Genomic DNA, 23409 nt, shown 5'->3' with positions numbered 1-23409 from the left:
AGTTTTAGGATCAAGAAAGCACATGAAAGGGTGCCTGGGTGGTTCAGTCAGTTAAGTATCAGACTCTTGGTCTCATGGGTTGTGAGATCGAGCCCCACGATGGGCTCCACACTCAGTGGGGAGTCTGCTTGAAGATTCTTTCCCTCTGCCCCTCCCTCATGCACATGTGTGTTCACATGTGCGCATCCTGTAACTCAAATAAGTAAACCTTTTTTAAAAATAGTTTTAAAAAACATGTGAACAAGATTCTAGGGGATCTGACTGATTCATGAAGATAACGATCAATGAATTTCTTGGTGTCTGTGGTGGGACAAGATACCCATGTGAACTACAAGCAAGTGCAGGTGACCTGGTGGGAGAATGATCTGGGAAGGGCGGAGAACATTTGTCCTTCTATCTCCATATGGCAAATATTGCTGTGTCAACTCATATCTTTGTGAGATGAGGTAGGATGCCCTAGTTCTTTGTTTGCAAGACAGGCGTAAGCCATTTTTAAATTTTAATATGCTGTGCAACTTGATAAACCAGTCCCCTCCACTCTTTTTTACACAACTGAAGCAATACACTAACTTTAGCATGTATGACCATTTTATATCATGTCATTTCAAGAATATTTTAGAAGTAGGATGGATGTTTGGGGCTAAGGGTTATTGCTTGCACAGGAGTATTTTAATTGCAAGGCTTTAGAATCTATAAGTGAAGCAGGGCTTACCCTGCTTCCAAAAAAAGTAGAAACCCCTAAGAAGCATTCATTTTTTCAATAATGACATCTGCAGTGGGTGACTCATACTGAATAACTGTCTCAAGCCAACAGAAGTAAAATTACAGAATATGAGAAGAGCATAAAAAAGGACTTGCTCCCTGATGTCAGGGCACTCATTTTTCACACTCAAAAGCAAATAGTGAACAACTATGGGAAAATATTAGGAAAAGTTTAAATGTCTATCACTGATGCAGCCTAGAAGTGGAAAGTTAATGGGAAAATGTTTTCTGGATTGCTTGTTTTTACTGAATTTCTGGATTCCCACACTATTTAACAAGAAGAAGATCTAAATATATTTTTAAATAGAAATAACTACAGCTAATTTTCAACCATTTGTAAGTCATTAAGGATTTTTCCTTCCTTTATTGTATTTAGGGAAAATGTACACTAATTTGCACTAAAGGATACTTCTATATTGTTAACACCAGGTGATTATTACCAACTGCCACTGTAACAATATTGCCCTAAAAACAATTTAGCTTAGTATTGCAATACCCAATGTTATTCAATAAAAGCAACAATTCATATGTGTTAACTTCTAGTCACATATCTATGATTTCAATTTTATTCATATGTATGTGAAATATGTGACTTCTAGTCACATATCTATGATTTCAATTTTATTTATATGTATGTGAAATAATCTGTGTGATTATTCTAAGAAGCACCTATTAGAAAGCAAACTTGAGGGGTGCCTGACTGGCTCAGTCCATAAAGCATGTGACTCTTGCTGCAATACTGGATGTAGAGATTACTTAAAAATCAAAATCTTAAAAAAAAAAAAAAAAGAAAATTTGGGAATGTTTTTAAATCTGGATATTCCATTAAATAAACTGTCATATAATATCAACTTATAGTAAACTCTAGAGCTGAGGGACAAAATTAATATAGGCTTCCCAAACTATTCTGAAAGGAATGTACTCTATAGCACTACATATAATACAATCTCATGACATAAATAAGTGCCTTATAATGTGGTAGTTTCCTAGTTTAAAGATGATTTTGTTTAAACACCAACACTTTGTTTTTCAAAGCAATAGTTTTGTTTCCCATTCCACACCCTACACTTAGCATATCAACTGATTCATAAGAGGTACTCATTAAACATCTGTCAAAGGAACAAGCTTTCAAATATCTTATTGGTTAGTTATAACAATAGTCTTGTGAAAACTTCTAAAGAAAACAGTGAAAAACTAGAACAAAGAATTGTTAGAAAGAATGAACTATATTAGAAAATCCATAAAAATAGAGTGCATCATTACATCAAGGGAGCCATTTTTTAAAATAGACAATACATGTACTTTTCAACACTTGCTGCTCCCATAACCTGGGTTTTTTTGTTTTTGTTTTTAATGTACAGGTGTGACCCCCATATCAATTAACTCTAAGTATGTGCATATTTTGAAAGCTTCTAGGGACACCTGGGTGGCTCCCTTTGGCTCAGGGCATGATCCTAGAGTCCCAGGATTAAGTCCCACATTGGGCTCCCTGCGAGGAGCCTGCTTCTCCCTCTGCCTGTGTCTCTGCCTCTCTTGCTCTGTGTGGCCATCATGAATAAATAAATAAAATCTAAAAACAAAAAACAAAAAACAAAAAACTACTGTCCTAAGCTGAAGGGAAAGCATTGAGTAGGGATTAGCCGTATACCTTCACGAAATACAAGAATTCTGTGGCTTATACAAAAGGATGATAGTCACTATAAAGTCAATTTTAAAGGATACAGACCTCTGTCTATCTGCACCCTTGCATAGAGTCGTGCCTTATCTGGCTCATATGGTATAAATTTTATAAAGAAAAGGAGAGACGCCTGGCTTGCTTAGTTGGTACAACATGCAACTCTTGATCTCAGGATCATGAATTCAAACCCCACATTGGGAATGGAGCCTATAGATAAATAGATAGATAGATAGATAGATAGATAGATAGATAGATAGATAAATAAATATTAAAAAATAAAAACAAAAATTGGAAATGGGTGGTAGAAGTAGAAACAAGAGCCCTGCTAAGGAAATGAAGTCGTCAATCTACTGAAAAAGTGTATTTGGAGAGTGATGTAGTGTAAAATGAAGCTTGCTTTTCATACTAGTAGGGAAAAGATGAATTTTCAATAAAAGGTGTTGGGACAACTGGGTGGCCATCTGGAAAAAAACAAATGAAATTGGATCTATATCATGCATTTAACGACAAAACAAGGTCCAGATGGATCAACGATTTAAACAAAAAATAGAACCACAAAGTAATTAGAACATGGGAGAATTCTTTTATAGCTTTGGAATAAAAAAAGACTTTTAAAATATTACAGTTAAAACTAAAAACCATGATATAAGATGTATGAGACATATAGTTATACCAATATCAAAAAGCCTATATGACCTAGACCTAAACAAATAAGAAAACCAACAAAAAACTCCTAACAGCAAACAGACAAATCAAAGCTAGTGGTGGGGAGGCTTTGCAATTCAGATTAGAGACATTCAGCCAGATTTATCGTATATAATGAGCATTCACCAATCAATAAGAAAAATATTTAAAAATGCCTCATAGGGACAAAGTAAATGAACAGACAGCTAAGTTCATTAAATTCTGCTAGGAACACTCAACTCAACCTCCTTCATAACTGAGGTGCATTTTTTTTTTAACCCATCAAATTAGCAAAGATCAAAAAGTTGATAGCACTCTCTTTGGGCTCAAGTACAGGGTGCTCCCCTTGCTGGTGGGGTCATAAACATATAACCACTATGGAGAACAATCTTCCAATAATCTGCTAAAATTACAAACTCAAATATCTTTTGATCCTGCAACCTTCCTAGCAATTTATTGAATAAATGTACTTGCATATCTGCAGAATTATTTATGTAAATGTAAGGTTACTCATTGTATAATTCACAATTTGCAATGGCTGAAGATTGTAAACATCTATATAATAATCAATAGGGAACTGGCTAAATAAATTATGAGACATTCAAACAAGGGAATACCATGAGTGTTTAAAAGAATGGACAACTGGTAAGCCCTGAGAAAAAACATTATTATAAGGTGTGCAAAAAGAACCTAACAGCAGAATAGTGTGTATAGAATACTATAATTTCTTTTAAAAATTAAGAAATCCCATGCATACATACACATGTCCTCGGAAGGAAATAGAGAACCCATTTGTTTAATAGAACATTTATTTTCCTCCAGGAAGGGAGCTGAACAACTAGAGAATACAGTAAAGAGCAGATATTTTACTATATGCTCTTTTGTAACTTTTATGTTTTCTACTATTTAAATAAATTATCTACTTAAAATCATATTAATTCAAAAGTAAAATTAATCTCTGATTCCGTTCTTAAGAGAGATTGAATTCTAAACTCAAATATTTGTTGTAAATTAAAACACAGGCAATTCCAAAATTGCCTTTGCTATTCAGCAGGATATAGACAATAACAGGAAGAACTACAGTCTATAATTTTATTAAAATACCTATGAATTTTGATAAATGTCAATAATGTAAATAAAGTAGAAACTGAGTGTTTGAAAAGCACATTAGTCAAGGCAAGAAAACTTGATATACCTATACTCACTCGCTACACCTTTTCTCTTGAGAGTTCATTGCCAAGTCAGTTTTTCTAGACTGTGAGTATATTTAATCCTACATAAGATGTATGAGACAGATGTAGCAGCAATGAGTGAGGAGCATCAAAGATCTGTCCTTTCTTTACATACCATACAGCATCATTGCTGAGAAGACTGTGTCCAGCTAGAGATTACATTTTCTAGTATACCCCATACCTTTGGGATTGGATGTGGCCACATGACTAGTTCTTGGACTGTGAACAGTAGTAATATGGGTCACTCCTGGCCAAGTGGGTAAGAAGCTGTGTACTTTTGTCATCATGTATCTCCTTATTGTGAGCTCAATGAATGGGACTCCTAGGACCTAGTGAAGGAAATAACTATAGATGGAAGGACTCTGGGTCCTTGAATGAAACTGTGAGAAAATACCCCTGGTGAGGAACTCCCACATCAGACTATGATGAGAAATAAGCTTCTACCATGTTAAGCCACTGAACATTTGGGAATTAACTGTTATAATAGCTAACATCATCCTAACCATTACAGATATTACAATCTTTACTTATAAACTAAGAAAATGAAGCTGAGTCAGGTTAAGTAACCAGCTCAAAATCTGACACAATTTCAAAGGTCACTTTATTTGGAGCAGGAGAGACATACTTGCTGAAGGGATAACACATTTTGCAAGTGGGACAACTAGCTCATATAAGTTAGAAGTTCAGGGCAAGGCCTAGAAGCTTACATTTTTTGAAACTAAAGAATGAAACAACAGCAACAAAGGATTTAAACTCAAGAAGAGTGAATGGAGATTATATATAATATTGGTAAATGGTCCCCTTTCTTTTGTTGGTGTATATTCACACTCTCCTCTGTTCTATACTCTTTTGAAATACACACACACACACACACACACACACACACACACACACACAAGATTTGACCCCATCACAACAGAATGCAAGTCAAGGTATTTATGTTAATGGACGTAAGCAGTGCTTTCAGAATGCCTGGTGTTGCCCAAGAATGTTACATGAGCTTTTGCAAATTCAGCAGAACTGTCCCAGGAAAGCACCCACTCCAGTGAACAAAACTTCCCTCCAGCAACACTCTATAACTTTAACCATCTTGGAAAACCTCACATGAGGGGGGAGCAATGAGTAGGAATAATTACATCATTGAATCCTCATGTTTATTTTAATAACCACTGACTCTGCAAAGATTGTTCTGCAATAAAATACAGAGAGGGCAGCTAATAGAAGCTGCTGATTCATAAATAACAAATAAATAGTAAGGGTATTAGAATGAGAACAATAATATTGGCCAAATCCTTTGAATGTTTTTCAAAGATAGAAGTATTTCCACTATAGAATATTATACCAAGATCTCCTCAGAAAGGTATGTGTATTGGGTTAAACAACTCTAACCCACAATATTTTCCAGAGAGTAACATCTCTCTGATGTTAGAAAATCAGAATGAAACAGAAGAGAAGTCACAGCAATATGATTAAAACAGAGGAAACAAAAAGAATATCAAATTTATGATAAAGGGGGAAACAAGAAGTTATATCAGCTACTAATTATATATCTAAAACCCCTTAGATGAAGGCATATGGATAAAAAGGAAATATTATCTACTTTACATTCTGGGGACTGTGGATTCAAATTCAAATTCAAATTCATATCTCAGTCTAGTTCAAATATGTCTGTTATATGGGCCCAAAAAATCCCCACTCTAAATATCTGCTTTATCAAAGTTTTCATTTTCAAACAACTTTGTGAAGTCAGTTTCAAGTTCTTCATTCCAGCAGTTACTAGGTACAATATTTGTATCAGAAATGCTGTGAATTATTTAAATATAAATTTGCATTAAATAGCCCTCTCCTTTAAATTCTTAAAATAATCCCTAAAATGATTACTTTAATATATTGATTTAAGAACAATTTTAAGATGGCACTATTAGTTGAGTAACTCCATTTAAAAGAAATACGGGATCCCTGGGTGGCGCAGCGGTTTGGCGCCTGCCTTTGGCCCAGGGCCAGGGCGCGATCCTGGAGACCTGGGATCGAATCCCACATCAGGCTCCCGGTGCATGGAGCCTGCTTCTCCCTCTGCCTATGTCTCTGCCTCTCTCTCTCTCTCTGTGACTATCATAAATAAAAAAAAAAAAAATAAAAAAAAAACAACTTTAAAAAAAAAAAAAAAGAAATACAGGGGAAAGTTATTATAAAACAATTAAAAGCAATGATGGAAAGCCCAAGGCAAGCATGGAAATTTGGATTATTATGATGAAACTACTGTTATGCCAACGACTGGGGGAGTTTTTGAAAAACAAATGTTCATTTGCTTTTACAAAGTTTATATCATCTCTGCATGGAATGCCTACCAGTGTATCCATGCACTTCTTTTTTTTTTTTTTTTTTTTGGAAATTTCTACCAAAACAGAACCAATGGCAATGCTGTATTCAAATCTTTCCCAGAAGGGGTTTGACAACTACTATGACATCATAGAAGGCTGACATTCATGAAATTTATTTCTAAGTCTAGTGTATGAGGAATAAAGCCAGTTAGATATTAGCTCATTTGTGCTTAAACCCTGTACCAAAATGGGGGTGGGGTGAGGTGTGTGACTGAATACTAACAGTATATTGGACCATCAGGATGTTTGAGAAATAACTCTATAAGAGTCTCAATCAACAGTCTTAAAAGACATTTAAGATATATCAAAATAAAAAGTTTCTACACAGGTTAAGAGACAATCAACAAAACTATAAGGCAAACTATAGAATGGGAGAAGATATTTGCAAATGACTCATCTGATAAACTGTTAGTATCCAAATATATGAAGAATTTATACAACTCAACAGCCAAAAACCAAATAATCCAATTTAAAAATGGGCAGAGGGCCTGAATAGACATTTTTCCAAAGAAGACATCCAGGTTACTAACAGACACATGAAAAGATGTTCATCATCACTTACCATCAGGGAAATGCAAATCAAAACCACAGAGAAATATCACCTTACACCTGTCAGAATGGCTAAAAAGAAACAACAGGTGTTGGAGAGAATGAAGGGAGGAGAGAACACTGGTGTATTGCTGGTGGGACTGCAAACTGGTGGAACCACTGTAGAAAACAGCATAGAGGTTCCTCAAAAAGTTAAAAATAGAACTGCCCTATTGCCCCAGCGATCATACTACTGGGTTTTTACCCTAATTCAAAGGGATACATGCACCCCTATGTTTATAGCAGTCTTATTTACAATAGCCAAGCTATAGGGACAGTCCAAGTGTTCATCGGTTGATGGGTTGTTCATGTACACATACACACACAATGGAATATTCAGCCAAAGAAAGAATGAAATCTTGCCATTTACAATGACGTCGGTGAAGCTAGAGAGTATAACACTAGGGAAAATAAGTCAGTAAGAGAAAGTGAGTAAGAGAATTACTGTATCATTTCACTCATATGTGGAATTTAGGAAACAAAACAGATGAGCAATAGGAATAAAAAGGGAGAGAGACAAACTGAGAAACAGACTCTTTAACTATGAGAACAAACTGAGAGAACAAACAGAAAGGAGGGGTTTAGAGGGAGGGATGAAATAGATGATGGAGATGAAGGAAGGCATTTGTGATGAGCACTAGGTGATGTATGGAATTGTTGAATCACTATATTTTACACCTAAAACTAATATTACACTATATGTTAACTAACTGGGATTAAAATAAAAGCTTTTTAAAAAGAGAGTCATTTAAGAAAAGCTATATTACTAGATACTGGTATTCAAATATACATATGGGTTATTGAAGAAAATCTAGGAGGGACGCCTGGGTGGCTCAGCAGTTGAGCATCTGCCTTCAGCTCAGGGCTTGATCCTAAGGTCCTGGAATCGAGTCCTACATCAGGCTCCCCGGAGGGAGCCTGCTTCTCCCTCTGCCTATGTCTCTGCCTCTATCTGTGTCTCTCATGAATAAATAAATAAATCCTTAAAAATAAATAAATAAACTTTAAATAGAAAAAGAACATCTAGGAGATAAATGGGAAATATCAATAAGAATGGTCAAAAAATACTATTCCTTCCCATAAGAACACATATTTATAAGAAAACTGATGGATGATTTTTGATGACTAGGAATATAGTTTTAGAATTTCTGAAAAAAATTAATCTGAAATGTTGCTGGCTCTTACAATATATGTTTGACAGGAGACAAGTTTCACCCAAAGACATGGTCAGTTTAAAGTCTTACAAGCACCAACTGGTAAATATGGGGAAGTTTTAATTTACCGCTTAAAATTATACAAGCAATTTTTCTTTCAATTTTTTTTTTTACATTGGGATAATGGCACGTTGTTCATTGTTGCAAACTTTACAAACACTAAACATTTCTGAACAGCTAGCCAGTTTTTCAGTTAACTTTTTCACTAGTCCCCCACACCCACACGACTTAGGAGTTGTCATCTCTGTGACCTAAACATTTGTCAAAATGGGCACCAGAAACAATAACACAAATGGTGATCCTACCATGAAGATTATCTAGTGTTTTCTAGCTAGTGGGTACAGTCACCAAAAGGCAATGTTTAAGACATTTCGAGGGAACTTTTTAAAAACACTTTGCTGAATTCTCATTTAAGGAAGTATGTGAGTAATTTTGCATGGCCCTGCCCCACCAAGCAAACAATCAGAGAAAGTTATTCTCTGTGGGCGCTATTCAGAGAGTCAGCAGACAAAAACCGAGCCTGAGTGGGCACCCAGCACAGCTGCCCTTTCACTAAAGAATCTGAAAGAACTAAATCAGACCCATATTAGTGCAAAAAAGGACCAAAATCCCAAAAGTACTGAAGAGAAGCATTAACTATGTCAAACTTCCAGGGGTTTTGATAAGTCAGAATTAAGTCACCATTATTCTGTATACATCTAGCATCATCTATAGGATTCCAAAGACTATGTGCCTACTGCACAAAATGGCATCTTGCTGGATGGAAAAGAGTCATCAGGTGTCATAACCAACCCAACCAAAATGTGGGAATAAAAATATACAGGAGAGTCCTCAACAACACAACTGCTCTTCAGGTCAGCCCAGCGATAAAATGAATCCTATTTTAATTTAGATGGCATATCCTTGTTCTTCAAGTATTAGATTCTTTCCATGTGTTAAGACAACTTACAGTTTTTTAAACTGTGGATCATGACTCAGTATGGGTTTTGAAATAAATTTAGTAGGTTTATAATCAGCATTTAAAAAGAACACAAAAATATGGAATCATATAAAAATCAGAGAATATAACACATCATAGTAAAACTTTTAAGTGTGTGCGGGGGGGTGGAGAGACCGAGAGATAGTGTGCATATGCATTTGAGGGTTATAATACATGGAGAGTTAAGGGATGCAAAAGGTCCTTTTGCCTCTGAATATATTTTCCTTGGCAGCCCCGGTGGCTCAGCGGTTTAGCGCCACCTTCAGCCCAAGGCGTGATCCTGGAGACCCGGGATCGAGTCCTACGTCAGGCTTCCTGCATGGAGCCTGCTTCTCCCTCTACCTATGTCTCTGCCTCTTTGTGTGTGTCTCTCTTAAGAATAAATAAATAAAATATTTTAAAATAAATAAATAAATAAATATGTTTTCCTCAATTCCATCACAGTGAGTGTCTAGAATTAAACAATAAAAAATGTATTTCTCTACATCATGAGGATTTAGGGCATTTCAAAAGCATCCAATTAAAGTGTCTGGAAAGAATAAAATCTTAGGTTTCATCAGCCAAGGCTGATGTGACTCCTCCATGAACACACGTCAAATGAATAGAACACAGTTAGCTAGATACTTCTACGGTAGGAAAGGTATGTTGAAGAGTAGATGGCAAGACCACAAAGATCATCCTAGGAGTTCACATATTTAACTTGTACTTCTTCTGTTAGCATAGATTCATGATTCCTACACAGGATACTTCAGTGCTTGGTTACCATAAAAATCAGTAAGAAGACTTGTGAATATACCCTTTTATATATGGCTCTTCAGATATATTGGCCAGTATATTCACAGACACTACAGAAAATGGTCTTTGCTAGGGCCTTTAATTTTCACACTTATTACAAATTTTATGAGAATTCAGCCAGTCCATCCTAGGAAGTGGAAAGGATTTCAAGAAACATTTAGATCAATGATCCTTAAACCTCATAATACATTACAATCATTGGGGGTGTTGAAAAAAGAATAGATGCCTGGGCCATACCCCCAGAGATTGAGTTTCAATTGGTTAGGGAAGGGGCCCAAATATTTTTTATAAACCTCCTGAGTTGATTTTCCTGCAGAGTTGGGTTTAAGAGCCAATCAAGTCCTACCACTCATATGATTCTTCAATGCACTTCATTATATTCTGAGTGTTTTGTTCTATTGTTAAATAGCTATAATTATCTTCTTACTTAAATTGAACAGGAATCTATATACTTTTAGAATCAACCCATGTGTCATTTTTTTCTACCTCATCCTTTCCCCAGTACTCCCAACCCATATGAGCGGATGACAGGTCAACTTCTACCATCCGTCAGTTCTCAGTATCAGCACACACAAGCAAACACATCACAAAACATAGGACAATAGTAATGGTAATACCAGTTAAATGTTGGTGGTCAATAATGTTGTTGTTGTCATTACTGCAATTAGGGAACAAAGCAAATGTCTAGAACATGCTAGTTTACAAAGTTATACAGTAAATGGTATGAATTGATAATCTGGATAAAGGCAAGATTTTTTTAAGATTTTATTTTTCATGAGAGAGAGGGAGAGAAAGAGAGGCAGAGACATTGGCAGAGGGAGAAGCAGGCTCCCTGCAGGGAGCCTGACGTTGGACTCCATCCCAGGTCTCCAGGATAAGGCCCTGGGCTGAAGGTGGCGCTAAACCGCTGAGCCACCCAGGCTGCCCAAGGCAAGATTTTTTTTTGCGTGTGTTTCCATTACTTTTCACTTCCTATAGTGCCTTATAGACAATAGAGTAGCCAAGGCAAGAAAAGTTTCACAAGTGTGTTTAGGTGAGTTTTGATTAAAAGGCCCCTTTGTTCAGATTTAAAATAATAGCATTCTGGGTTATGGAAGAACTCTCCTTTGACATTCAAAAGCTCCCCCAAAAAGTTAAAAATAAGCCTTCAATAATACCTCTTCTTAAAAGAAGTTTGAATAAGATTATGTAGTTTAGTCCTTACAGAAGAAACAAAAAGGAAAAGGTAAGTTGGGAAAACAATACCTTCTGGGAATATATTACTGCCTCTGTCTCTATATCACTGGTTAACCTTAACCCCTCTGTAACTCAGCTTATCCACCCATAAAGCCATGGAACTTCACTGTACTTTAAGAGATGCCTACTAGGATTAACACAATATGCTCTCAGGCTTGGTATCCTGCCTAGACTCCTGTGAACACTATATAAAGGGTGATTACTTATCCTATAGAGCATGTTGCACTGCATAATAATTAGGTAAACCAGATTTACCTGAACTCCAAGATAAATAGTAATAAAAACGACAGTAGCAAAGCCAGTTTTTGTTGTTGTTGTTGTTGTTGTTGTTGCTGTTATTTAGAAAATACTGGTCGAAGTACTTAAATCTTGCATTGTCTTCTTCTTTATTATTGCCAGGATTAGTATATTAAATGACATTTTAATTATCTAAGCCTTATGTTGTCTAATTTAGTTATCTTTGTCATGATTAACTGGGAAATTCACCTGTAACTGTTAACTGTCTTGCTTAATACTATAGGCAAAAATGAAACAGCATAATCTGACAAATCTGAGTTTGTTAACTTTCTACCATTACCTTGCAGAGCTGAAAAATCATACCTTCAACTAAGGAAGTAAGGAGGGTAACATTGGCTGCTTTCCGTCTTCCTGCTGGCAAATTCAGGCCAAGCCTATCCAGTTTCTCTCTCAGGCAGCGGCCCCCATTCTTGGATTTTGCTCTGCCCAAAAACAAAATAAAAACTGGGTTTTGAAAGTTCACATTCTAAGGGAATTGATGAGAGGATGTGACCAGGTGGGGAATTCAACATGAGACCGAAGGCCTAAAGACAGAGGGCTGAGGAGTATTGTATCAGTACAGTTAGAAGACACAATGTGCCAGAAAACAGTTCTTACCTTCTCAAAATGCCTCCCAGGAGTGAAGCATTGAGGCATTCAGGTGGTGAGAGGCGCCTCTTCACCTCAGCAATGGTCACCTTGTATTTGGAAGTTGAACTGAGAAGGGACAAACGGCCAGGGACAGAGCAAAACAAGTCTGTGGGGTTGACCACACATGTGCCACCTTGAAGAGGGGGGAAATATATTACATATTAGTGACAGTGAGAGGAGATAATTGCACGAAAGACAGTTAACATCAAGGCACTACTTGGGATTTGGGAATACATGGCAACAACTATTCTCATGTATACATCACCTGGATCATCTCAGAAAGCTCCTCTGAAGATGTCCTTTCAAATAACAATAAAGATTTTATCCTTCAAATATCATATAAAACATGTTTGTGGGGTTACAATTTTTAGCAAAAATTAGCATCCTATCTAGTGTTGGCTGGCTCATCAGTGCTAATTTTGACATACACACACACAAAACACACTTCAAAGAACCCCAAACTCCACCAGTTAACCCCACAGAGGGTATGTATTATTTTTTCATTTCTCTATGAGTATGCACGTATGTGCAATATATACAATGGATGGATTTATTTTACCCATGACTTACTATGTAGACAAGAGTTTTGAAATCTCTTTTCCAAATTGTTTGAAAATGTCCATCTCTTTTTGCTTATCCACTTACCAACTGTAGGTACTGGAATAACTCAGTTTCCAGGTACCACCAAAAATAATCAGCCCATTGTCATAAATTTTCAACCCATGTGGGTGTGGATGATAGGTCACATCTCTCTACCACATGCTAAGACCTCAGGATTGGCATACCCAGTCAAATACAGCACAGCACTTAGAACGCAGTAATGGTTACATTAAATGTTAGTGGCTAATGATATTATTGCTTTGGTTGTTGTTATTATCATTATTACTATTAGGGAACAAAGCAAAGATAACTGCTAATAGCTAAATCACCAAAGCAATTTTGCCATTCTAGGGCCCCTGGAGCAGAATCCTTTTGTCTCCAAGCTCCAGAAAGCCCCTTGAGTTTTGCTCTCCTCTAGGATAACAGAGTACATTCCCTAACTTCAGGCACTTAAAGTAGACTTGAGGACCCAAGATGATAATCATTGAAGAGAGTTTCCTGCTGCCCAGTTCTCCCATACTGCAAAAATCCTGAGCCAAAGTCCATACTGCTAACATGGTGGCTACACAGCCCTGACATCTAAGGCTGCCTCTTCATGCATTGAACAATCTGAAGGCCAAGCTTATGAGGTTCATTGGCAAGTTCAAATTCAAGGCTTGCTTTCCTGAGCACACATTTGGTTCTTCAACTATGGGAGATCTTAAGACTCATCTCCAAAAAAAGGTCAAATTCTATGGGAGAAAAGAGAAAAATAGGTGGAAGAAGAAAAACAAACAGGAGTGTTGCCCAAAATCTTTTTACTCAAAGGGACCACCCTCAACTGGCAGCACTGACATCTCCTGGGAGCTTGCTAGAAATGCAGAATCTCAGGTCCAACTTCAGACATTCTGGGTCAGAATCTGCATTATAACAAGATCCCCAGGAGGTTCATGAGCACATTAAAGTTTGAGAAACCCTGGTCTAGGACTTGCCACTTGCCTCTCACATAGCTCCTCCCCTCCTTTACTAGGCCGCTCAGGTACAATGTATTGCTGAGGTTTCTGGCATTCAGATTTAGGTGTGTTCTCTGGGCACTGTGGCTAAGGAACCTGGGAGGATACTTAAAAACATGAAGGGGTCCTGGATCTGAGTGGAGAGACAGGTTGACTTTACCTCACTCTTTTTTTTTTTTTTTTTTTAACCTCACTCTTAAAGTGTTTCTACCCCTGTACTACCTGGAATTCTTGGAGGCTGTCCTAGAGTCATCCAAGTTTCCCCTAAAAGTATTGGGACAAATGTCTTTCTCCTTGACATTGGTAAGGCTGGTGATCACCTTGAATGATCTCCCAAAACAGAAGAGAGGATATTGCAAATATTGGAGCAGCCAGCCTTCTCCAAACTGGAAGACAAGTCCTGTACACTTGGCTAAATTCCCAATGTTAGTGTCTGGAAACTGGCCCTCGGTCTGAAATCTGAGAGGTCACAATCTGTCAAACTGTCAAACTGAAATCCTTTTCCTGGCATTAAACTTGCGGTTAACATAGCAGAAAAACATGCAAATGCCTTCCTCAGGAGTTCTTGACACAAATTCACCTAGGCTTCCCCAATTTTCATTGTCATAGAGAACTTTAAAGCTCATCATCATCGTCATCATCATCATCATCATCATCATAGTTTTCCCAGATTTGGGGGCCTGGAACTACCATTATCCTTTCATTGATTCTCTCCCTTTATACCTACAGATACAAGATGCATTTTACAAATAAACTCTTATATGGCTTTTCAAAAGTTGAGATGAACAAGAATATATCAATGAAGCTGGCTTTTAGCATCATACTGTCAGGCTCAGGACCCTGATAACTTTAGGACTTAGGTCATTGTGGGGTCATGTGAAGCAAAAATATTAAGAAATCATGTCTATATTAAAATTCAAAGAGCCCTCTTCTGAAAATGGGCCTCCACCCACAGTCATGGAATCATAAGCAAATTTACATTCTTACATAAGCCCTCTTCACTTGTACAATAGCCAATACACAACTGAGGACACAAGGAATCTTATCCAATGGTTCTCAAGTAAATTATGAGAGAAGAATATTTGTGCATGTGTTACTTTCCTAGCAAGCCAAGGGAAAAGAAGGCACAGTTTTAGACCTTTTCTAATATATAGTGGGTTAGAAACCTAATTTAGGGAGCCACAGAAGAATATAAAAGATTTTTTTGGAAAAAAAAAAAAGGAGTTAAATCTGGCTTTCTCCAATTGGAAAATTGTCCCCTTTTGGCAAAGTGAATCCCATGTGCTGAAAGCCAGCTGCTCCCAGGGAAGTCACTGGATCTGCTACCTAGCCAAGTGCTATCTCCCCGGGCTCCGGGTCTTTCCTGCATCCAGGTTGGGCTTTTGGCTTATGCTCAAATAAGCATTTATTAGGTAAGTTACACAGGCTGCATATTAAGAGTATGCTTTATGCACACACAAACTGCCTGGAGGATTTATTTTGTATTCAGAATTAGCCATCAACTCTAGAGGCTTTTATTTTTTATGTCACAGCATCTTTAAAGGGAATTTCTGTTGCTTTGATAGTTGGCATTGCTGCAGCCTTGGGGAACTCTCTCGTCCTGGCTAAAGATTTGGCAACTTGTAGAATTTGCAGCAGCATGGAGAACCTGATATCTTTCTTCTCAGTGGTTTATTTTTGGGGGAGGAAGAAAAGAGTAATGGGTCCACATAACCAGATTTTTGAATTTAGAATGAAGGTCCAGAGATTCTTTAAGGGGATCCAGACCACAGATAGCAATGATGAGATTTCAAAGGAAAGTTAGGAGAGTTGACCATGCCAAGCCATTTACAGTACTCATCTCCAGTGTTACCAGCTGAAGTCCTTCAGGGCGCCTTTGTTGCATGTTGGCTCTTATTGAAATTATGTAGCGTTCATTCTATATCCAGCACTCCACTTAGAGGTGTCTCTGGCCCCACAATCCGGGTATTCATAGTGCCCAGAAGTAAAACTTCTATGGAGGGCACTATTTTCAAAACTGAAATTTGGAGATAGGGCTTCCCATTTCTAGTGACGCTCTAACTCAAATCTGTAGCTGTAGAAACAGGCATAAGAAATCAGGTACTATCTACTTAAGGTCACCAGTCTAGAACATGACTATCATAAAAGAGATAACTTTGCCATAGCTACAGGGAAATGTCAGCCAAAGAAACTGCAGGGGACAAAACTAGGCATGAAAAACACACAATGCAGATCCTTCAGCTGCCTGAACTTGTTTGATCTCATGAGGCCAAAGAAAAACCAGGCGGGGCTTTGTTTGCTCTTTCTGGTGTGGCTGGAGACACTGGCCCCGGGTTGTCAGACACAGTATGATCTGCGAGTAAGAGGCTGGCCAACTCACGATCCGTGCGACCTCTGAGGAATAGCTCTGAGCCTTGGTCTGTCCTTCTGCAAAATGGGGATGCTCACGCCTGCCCCATTCACTTCCCCAGCTCGTGAGGAGCAGCAAAGGAAAATGGACGTACCCGTGCTCAGCAACCTGAGCGAAGCCCGCTCAACTCCACCACTGTGTTGAGCACCTACACGTCTCCGGGGTGCGAGCTGCGGGGCGCAACGGGATCCCCACCCACGTTTTGCGCCGCTGCGGGATGGAAGGACCAGCGCCGACGCCTGAGCGCGCTTTTCCTCGTCTCATCCAGGCAATCAGGGCAGAGGAAACAGCCGCGGCCGTCTCCAAGGAACCGTGGGTCTCCTGGCGCCCCCAAAGCTGCCTCTAAGCCACGTGCCCCCTCTGGGTGCCTTCCTCTCGGAGAGCGGGTGATGGCTGGAGGCCCCGCGCGCTGGGCAGGTGCGATCGATACCTCGCGGCGGGCTTGCGGGCGCCCGGCCCTGACGCGCAGCCTCTCCCTCTCCCAAGCCGCAGCGCCGCCCCACTCCCCGCCGCTTCGGTGTTGACATAATTAGACCAAATCTTGAGAGCAAAATAAATGTTCTGTTCGCCTTACAGCCAAACAGATGTTTACAATTCAAATGAAAGAAATACAAACGGCAGGGATTTTTTTTTCTCCCCTTCTTCATCTCCAGTGATCGCTCGTTTTTTTTTTTTCTGACACATTAAAAATGTGTAAGCGATTATAGGAGTTTCCTGTCCCTGTTTGTTCTGCGGGTGCCTTTCTGTGAGGTGTGCGTGTGAGCTGGGTGGGGTAGGATCATTCGCTGCTGCTTCCTCTCCAGCCCTTCGCCCTTCTCAATCCCAAACCTCCCGCGTAATCCCCTCGTTTCTCCTCCCCACCCCCCGCAGCAGATACTAATTGTAATCAAGCAGCAAAGGGATAGTGGTTTAATTGCAATCAAATAGGCCTCAAATGATGCATCAGCCGCTAACTGAGCTGTTTGAGGGAAGGATATACCCTTACAGGTATAACTGGATTACCAGGTTTGAACACGCTCCTCCCAGTGCAGATTCCAGGCAGAACAAAAGAAAGGAGGTCTGCTCTAAGAGACTTACTGGTTTAATGTGGCAGTGGGTGTGTAATTGTGTGTGTGTGAATTAATCCCCATTTCTCAATGCAGGGAGTGCTTTGATTCTTGTTATTTTCAAAGCAACAAAGAAATGAGAGAGAAGGCAGTAGGCTAAGGAAAAGGTGCTCCCCTACCCCCGCAAAAGAAAAAAAAAGGTTTTTAAGAAACCATGCCTATAGATCCTTTGGTATATGAATTTCAGTCTTCATATAAAGAAGATTGGATTCCAAATTTGCAGCATCTGTATTTGGGGACTAACGAGGCAGGAGAGGTGTGTTTCTGCTGTATTTTCAAAATGGATGAGCTTTAGAGATGAGTTTTGGCGATTCTAGTAAAGAGAGATTCTGGGGGCCCTGACAAAAGAAGAGGAACAAGGCTTCCCACCCTACTCCAATGTAACTCCTTCTGGAAGCCGCTGAGAGAGCCCGAGTCTCTTTCTAACTCGAGTTCCAAAGCTCAGGGCCCTCGCAAAACTGAAAGCGCAGAATCAGCTCATCCATCCTCCTGCCCAAGCAGCCTGTGGGCAGCCAGCTGCGGGGGCTGTAGAAGGGAAAAGCGGTCAGGTGCATCCACCCGGTTATTGGCAGACTGGGTGATTGATGCTAAACTCCATTTCACAGAAGCATTTTAAAAAAATTAAATCAGATCTGACAATGTTTGTACCTCAGCGTAAATGCCTCCTCCTTGGCGTGCCAGTCACCTCTAAGCAATCTGACAAACTCCAGCTCTCTTAAAACGTGCAGAGTTCAGATCATATTAATTCCCCAAAAATGTTTTGATTCAAAGTAGTTTGTATTTTGTGTAGCCACGGGCAATCCGGAAAGCGCTCCTGCCTGCCCGTGGCCGGGTCCGCTCCCTCTCCGCGTGGCCCAGAGGCTATGGCGGTATTTAAGCGTCTGAAATTAGCCTGGGGCTGCAAGGCAGAGTGATCACAAAGCGAAACAAGGGCGCTTCCCCTCTTCACTTTTTTCATTTTTTCTTTCTTGCCTTTTTTTTTTTTTTTTTTTGAGTTTGCCATCCCGATTTCTCAAAAAAGACCAGGGCCAAAATGTCACTTCTCACCCAACTATGGGAAAGCTGAGTCCTCTCGTCTCACCTCCATCCTCGTCTGAAGGCCACAGCCCCCTACCCTACTGAACCCCTACCCCCGCCATTCCAATCTAGACCCATTCATTATTAGCATCATCATCATCGTCGCCGTCGTCATCAACATTGTTCTACTATTAAATTCTCAGAGCGAGAAATGAAAGGGACCAGCGCCTGACAAAGGGGAGGAGGCCATGAGGGAGCCTCAGAAGATTCATGGGGAAAAGAAGAGTGGGTTTTCCTTTCTTTTTTTAATGATTAAAAACACAGACGACTCCTGTAAATAGAAGCCTCATTTCTTCAAGAGATGCCTTTTGAAACCCAGTATCTGAATATTCAACGAAGGCAAAGCTCCACTCTGTACGTACAACATTAATATGATCTCTGCAGAATTTGCTACTCAGAAATATTAACATATCAAAGCCGAAGCCGGAGGCGAGAGAAGCTATCGATACTCGAGCGCAGGGTAAAGTAAAGATTATTGGTTCTGATGGTTGGAGTGGCGGGGCTGCGGGCAAAATCGCGCACACCATTAAGCGAGAGTGAGCGCGCGGGAGCTGTACCTCCGAGGCGGTGGCAAATATTTTATCTAGGTGGTAATTACCTTGCCGCTGCCCCTCTTAGGCGCTTTCTTTGGCTACCAGGCCTTCATTAGAGGCAAAAGCAATATGACTGCCACTTATCGAAGTGAGTCAGAGAAGTGGTATTTTGTTCTTTGCAAATAGAAATGGCCAAATTTAAAGAACTGAGCACCTCCCTCAACCCCCCCACCCTCAACCCCCCCCCCACACACACACATACACACACACTGCAAACCAGGATAGCCTCTCCCTGGTGAACTCATGTGGGCACTTTGTGGTCTTTCTTCTTGAAGAGTACTCAGGAGACTTTGGAAGTGAAATCTGTTTTGTTCCTCCCCACAGTAAATTCTGAAATCATTGGAAATGTAAGTTTATCAGAGAACTTAGCAGGGGGAGGAAAGATAGCAAAAAGTTGTGCTTTTCAAGAAATCATGTTTCCTGTGGAGAGTCACCTGTAAACATGGATTAGAAGAGAAACAGAACATTCCTATCTAAACAATACATATTACACAATATGGCAATAAGGCAGACTGCCTGACTTAGTGTCCTTCTGAATTGTGATGAACAAAGGTGACTTGAGCTATTTGTAGTAGGAATACAGTGCACCACCAAGACAACAGAGAGAAGGGGCTTCTTTAGCTCTTCTTTGAAAACGGGGAGTCCTGAGTTGAGGGGCTGGGCAGGCTCCTGCAGGATGTACAAAACCTTTTAAGCAAGACTTCCTTGCTATCCATTTGTAAATTGTCATGAACATTGATTGTTTCAGAGTAACAGACGCACACAGACACACACTTGGTCTCCGGGGTTCAACCAAGTTAATTGGCCTTTCTCTAAGACATGTGGAAATGGAATAAACTCAGCAGCTAAATTCTGAATTCCTTTGCAGGGTGGGGGGGTGGGGGGAGGAGGTCTGGGGTTTAGTCAAACAATACAGATAAAAGCCCCAAGTTACCGCCCCTTTCTCTTTGGAGCTATGTTGGACTCCTAAAAGATCAATATTTGGTTTAAAATAACAGGATCCACACTGATTTTTCAGGTGAAACGAAGTGACACCGAATCCTACAAGAACAAGAAAACATTACCTAAGGAAGACCATTTCTGTGGCCCTCATAGGACAGGACCACAGTTCCCATTTTGTAGTTCCCCAAGAGCCTAGGCCTTTCTTGGTGGTGGTGGGGAATGCTGAGGGGGTGTCCCCTAAATCTCCAAAAACTCAACTGATTACCTAGCCACCTCCCTTCCATCTCCCGCCCTCGGTCTCAAATAATTCCCACCCTCAGCCAGCTACTGTAAGATCTGATGCAATTTCCAAGCGTTGAGAAGGTGATCGAGGAGCCAGTGCCGAACTGAGCGCGTCTACCGCAGTAGCGCCAGCCGGGCTCTGGGAGGAGCCGGCTCTGGGCGCTAATTAGTGGCGCTGTCCTTCAGCACCACCGACATCTCCGTGCGCCCTGAGCGCTCAGCCTCACCTTTAGCGTGACCGCCCCAACAGACCCAGATCAGCATGTCTCACCAGACACCTCTCTCACTATGCATTTTAACCCCTCCCTTGAACCGTATGTGTATTTTATTGCAATTCTCACCAGTCTTGGGACTATTTCATATCGCTTCAACATGGCTGAATGTTAGTTAGCCTGGCTGACAAGCCTGATGTTACTCATTAAAAAAAAAAAAATCCTTATGGAGCAACACTAGTGTTTTTTTTTTTTTTTAAATAGTTTCCAATCTCCATTGAGTGAAACAACAGAGTTGAAGGGGCTATTCCAAGTACCCACTATGACAACTGTCCAGTTCCAAAAGAAAGGCAATCTGTGTTTTCTTTCCTCCTCGATTTAAATGGAATTTCATATCGGACACCCAGTTGTAAAGCCTGCAGTTTAAACATGAAAGAATCCACTTCTTTCTTCGGGAAAGCAGTGGAATCTTTCAACAAGCTTTGAAAGGGATGGGCAGGGACTGGAGGACATTTATTTGGTGCCATCAGAAGTGATTCAGTCTTTAGTAGTTCAGTTACTAAAGACAACTGCGGCCCTGGAGCTGGAATTAGCCCTGGTGAATAGGCCACATCTTATTAATTCGTATGAAGTTGGGATAACAGCTGGTCCCCTTGCCTTGTGTGCTCCTCGGGTTACTCAGCTTTGCTAGGAAAATAAGCTTCAGAGGCTCTGGGTACAGTTAAGTGGGGAAGCCAGCAAAATCTGCACTGCCTTGAGGCCCTTAAAATGTCATAGTTCAAAACCTTTTGTCAAAATGGAACATCTGAGATGCAGCCCCCCTCAGTGTCTGAGCCAAAATCAACAGCTCTCAACTCTTGCCTCTCTCCCCCCCCCCCCCCTTTCCAATTCCATGGGTAACTCTGGATTCAGATGTTTTCCTCAACAGATGGGAACAAGAAAGCTTTATCCGGTACAGTTAACACCACCTCCTCCTCCCACCTCCCTTAAAGAAAGAAATGTTCTGGACACTTAGAAAAATAAGGGCAGCTACAATATTGGTGTTTCATTAGCCTTCCCTGAAGCCTCAACGAATCTAGCCTTTCATAGAATCCTTCAAAGCCTCAAGCTAACACCATCACCTCAATCACCCAGGCTGTGGCTGGCACATTTAGGGCTAAAAGGGACCAGAAATTATGCTTGAGGATGTGGTGATAGAGAAAAGAGGTGTGAGAAGGATTTTTTCCCTTTCTTTTCTTTTCTTTTTTCTCCTCCCCCAACCCCTCAACTTTGATTTTGTCACTGTTCCATGAAGAACAACAAATTGCTTCTATCACAGCTCTTTGGGGCACAGGCTGGGTTCAAGCCTCAATGGAGGATGGGAGTATGCCTATGTGGGACAAAAGTAATTGACCATGAGCAGTTGTTTTCTTAATCATCAGACAAGGGATCTGATGCCTAACAGCACCACTAGATCTTCAAAACAAAGTATCAGATGAGAGAAGAATGTTTCATTTTAACACGTCACTTACCTCTTCTTATCACTCCACCTTGACCATTGAGAACAAGCCCACACTGGGCTTCCACGGAACCCTTAATAAAAGAAAAACAATGAAAAGCACTCAAAGAAATACTAATAGGTATGACCACATGAGTTAAGTCTCTTAATCTGCCCCATTCCCAAACCCCATATCCCCATAGTAGACATTTGAAAGTAACCATTGAGCTGGAGCAAGTTTGGCAGCACACATGATTTCAAGGGGGAAAAAAGTACCAGAAAAACCACAATCTAAAAGTTGTATAAATCTTAAGGTATGCATTTTGCAGTACCATACAATATTATACTTCAAAGCACCTGAGTGCCTTTCATCTTGACATAAGGGAATGAGAAGCCCTTTGAGTCCCCATCAAGGCACATAGCACATATATAGACAGTTTCCACGGCACTTTCTGCGTGGAGTAAATTATACTAAGAGTGTCAAGTCTGGCACTGTGGGTTTCTTGGGAGCTCAGAGGAGCCATTTCAAGTGCAGGCTTCAAGATATCTGATGTTGGTTCTGCTTTACCACAGAAGTAGGAGTATCCTACCCAAAATATGTCTTAGAGGGGAAACACCTTCAGGCTCACCCACAGGAGATCCTTAGGCTCCTACTGGATTGAGGGATCATGTGAGCTGGGATGAAGGAAAGGGTTTGCTGATTTTTGATTAAGAAAAATAAAAAATTTCTCTCTCTTTTTTCCCCTGAGTTGAAATGTGTTAAAGGCTCATTTTCCTTTACAAACAAACGAGGTATTGGACATGAAAGAGGCCTTGAAGGGTGTTAACCTACCCAACAGCCCGTGAAGAGTTAAGTAAATGCGGAGAGAGTCGGTGCATAATAAAAACCCACTTTACAAAACAACCTTTACAGCCCTGGCTCCCTTTCGCTTCCCCATTTTCACCATATTGAGGCAGGCCTGTAAGACCCCCTTTTCAACCTACTCACGAGCTCTTTCTTATTTTAAATGTTCTGCCTTAAAGTGATTATCAAATCAATATGAAAAAAAAAACTTGGAGACTGAGCATAAATTAAAGCGGTGATGGGAAAAGGTGTGACAGTTTCCTTTGTTGGCCATAGCAAATCTTTTTAGGGGACTCAAAGATGGAACTGAAGCCACAAGACTGTTTGCATCTGTTAGGCAGACTTAGACCGCCATGCAAACCATTGGACTTTCACTTAAAATTCTGTGCAGGGAAAAG

The 23409-nt window shown here is 40.1% G+C and overlaps 1 protein-coding gene across 1 annotated transcript in view; it reads right to left on the bottom strand.

Annotated features, from left to right (window-relative positions):
• Nucleotides 1–23409, bottom strand: part of TFAP2D (transcription factor AP-2 delta) — a 56634-nt gene that overhangs the window by 29243 nt on the left and 3982 nt on the right. The window contains exons 3-5 of the mRNA XM_038554299.1: nucleotides 22202–22262; nucleotides 12444–12609; nucleotides 12150–12268 (exon numbers count right to left, since the gene is read on the bottom strand). Coding sequence (XP_038410227.1) covers nucleotides 12150–12268; nucleotides 12444–12609; nucleotides 22202–22262 — 346 coding nt within the window. The remainder of the gene's footprint in view (nucleotides 1–12149; nucleotides 12269–12443; nucleotides 12610–22201; nucleotides 22263–23409) is intronic.

Source organism: Canis lupus, chromosome 12, assembly GCF_011100685.1.
Source record: "Canis lupus familiaris isolate Mischka breed German Shepherd chromosome 12, alternate assembly UU_Cfam_GSD_1.0, whole genome shotgun sequence".
Classification (NCBI taxonomy): Eukaryota; Metazoa; Chordata; class Mammalia; order Carnivora; family Canidae; genus Canis; species Canis lupus.
Note: the sequence above shows the minus strand (reverse complement) of the source record. Positions and strands in the feature narration are given on the sequence as shown.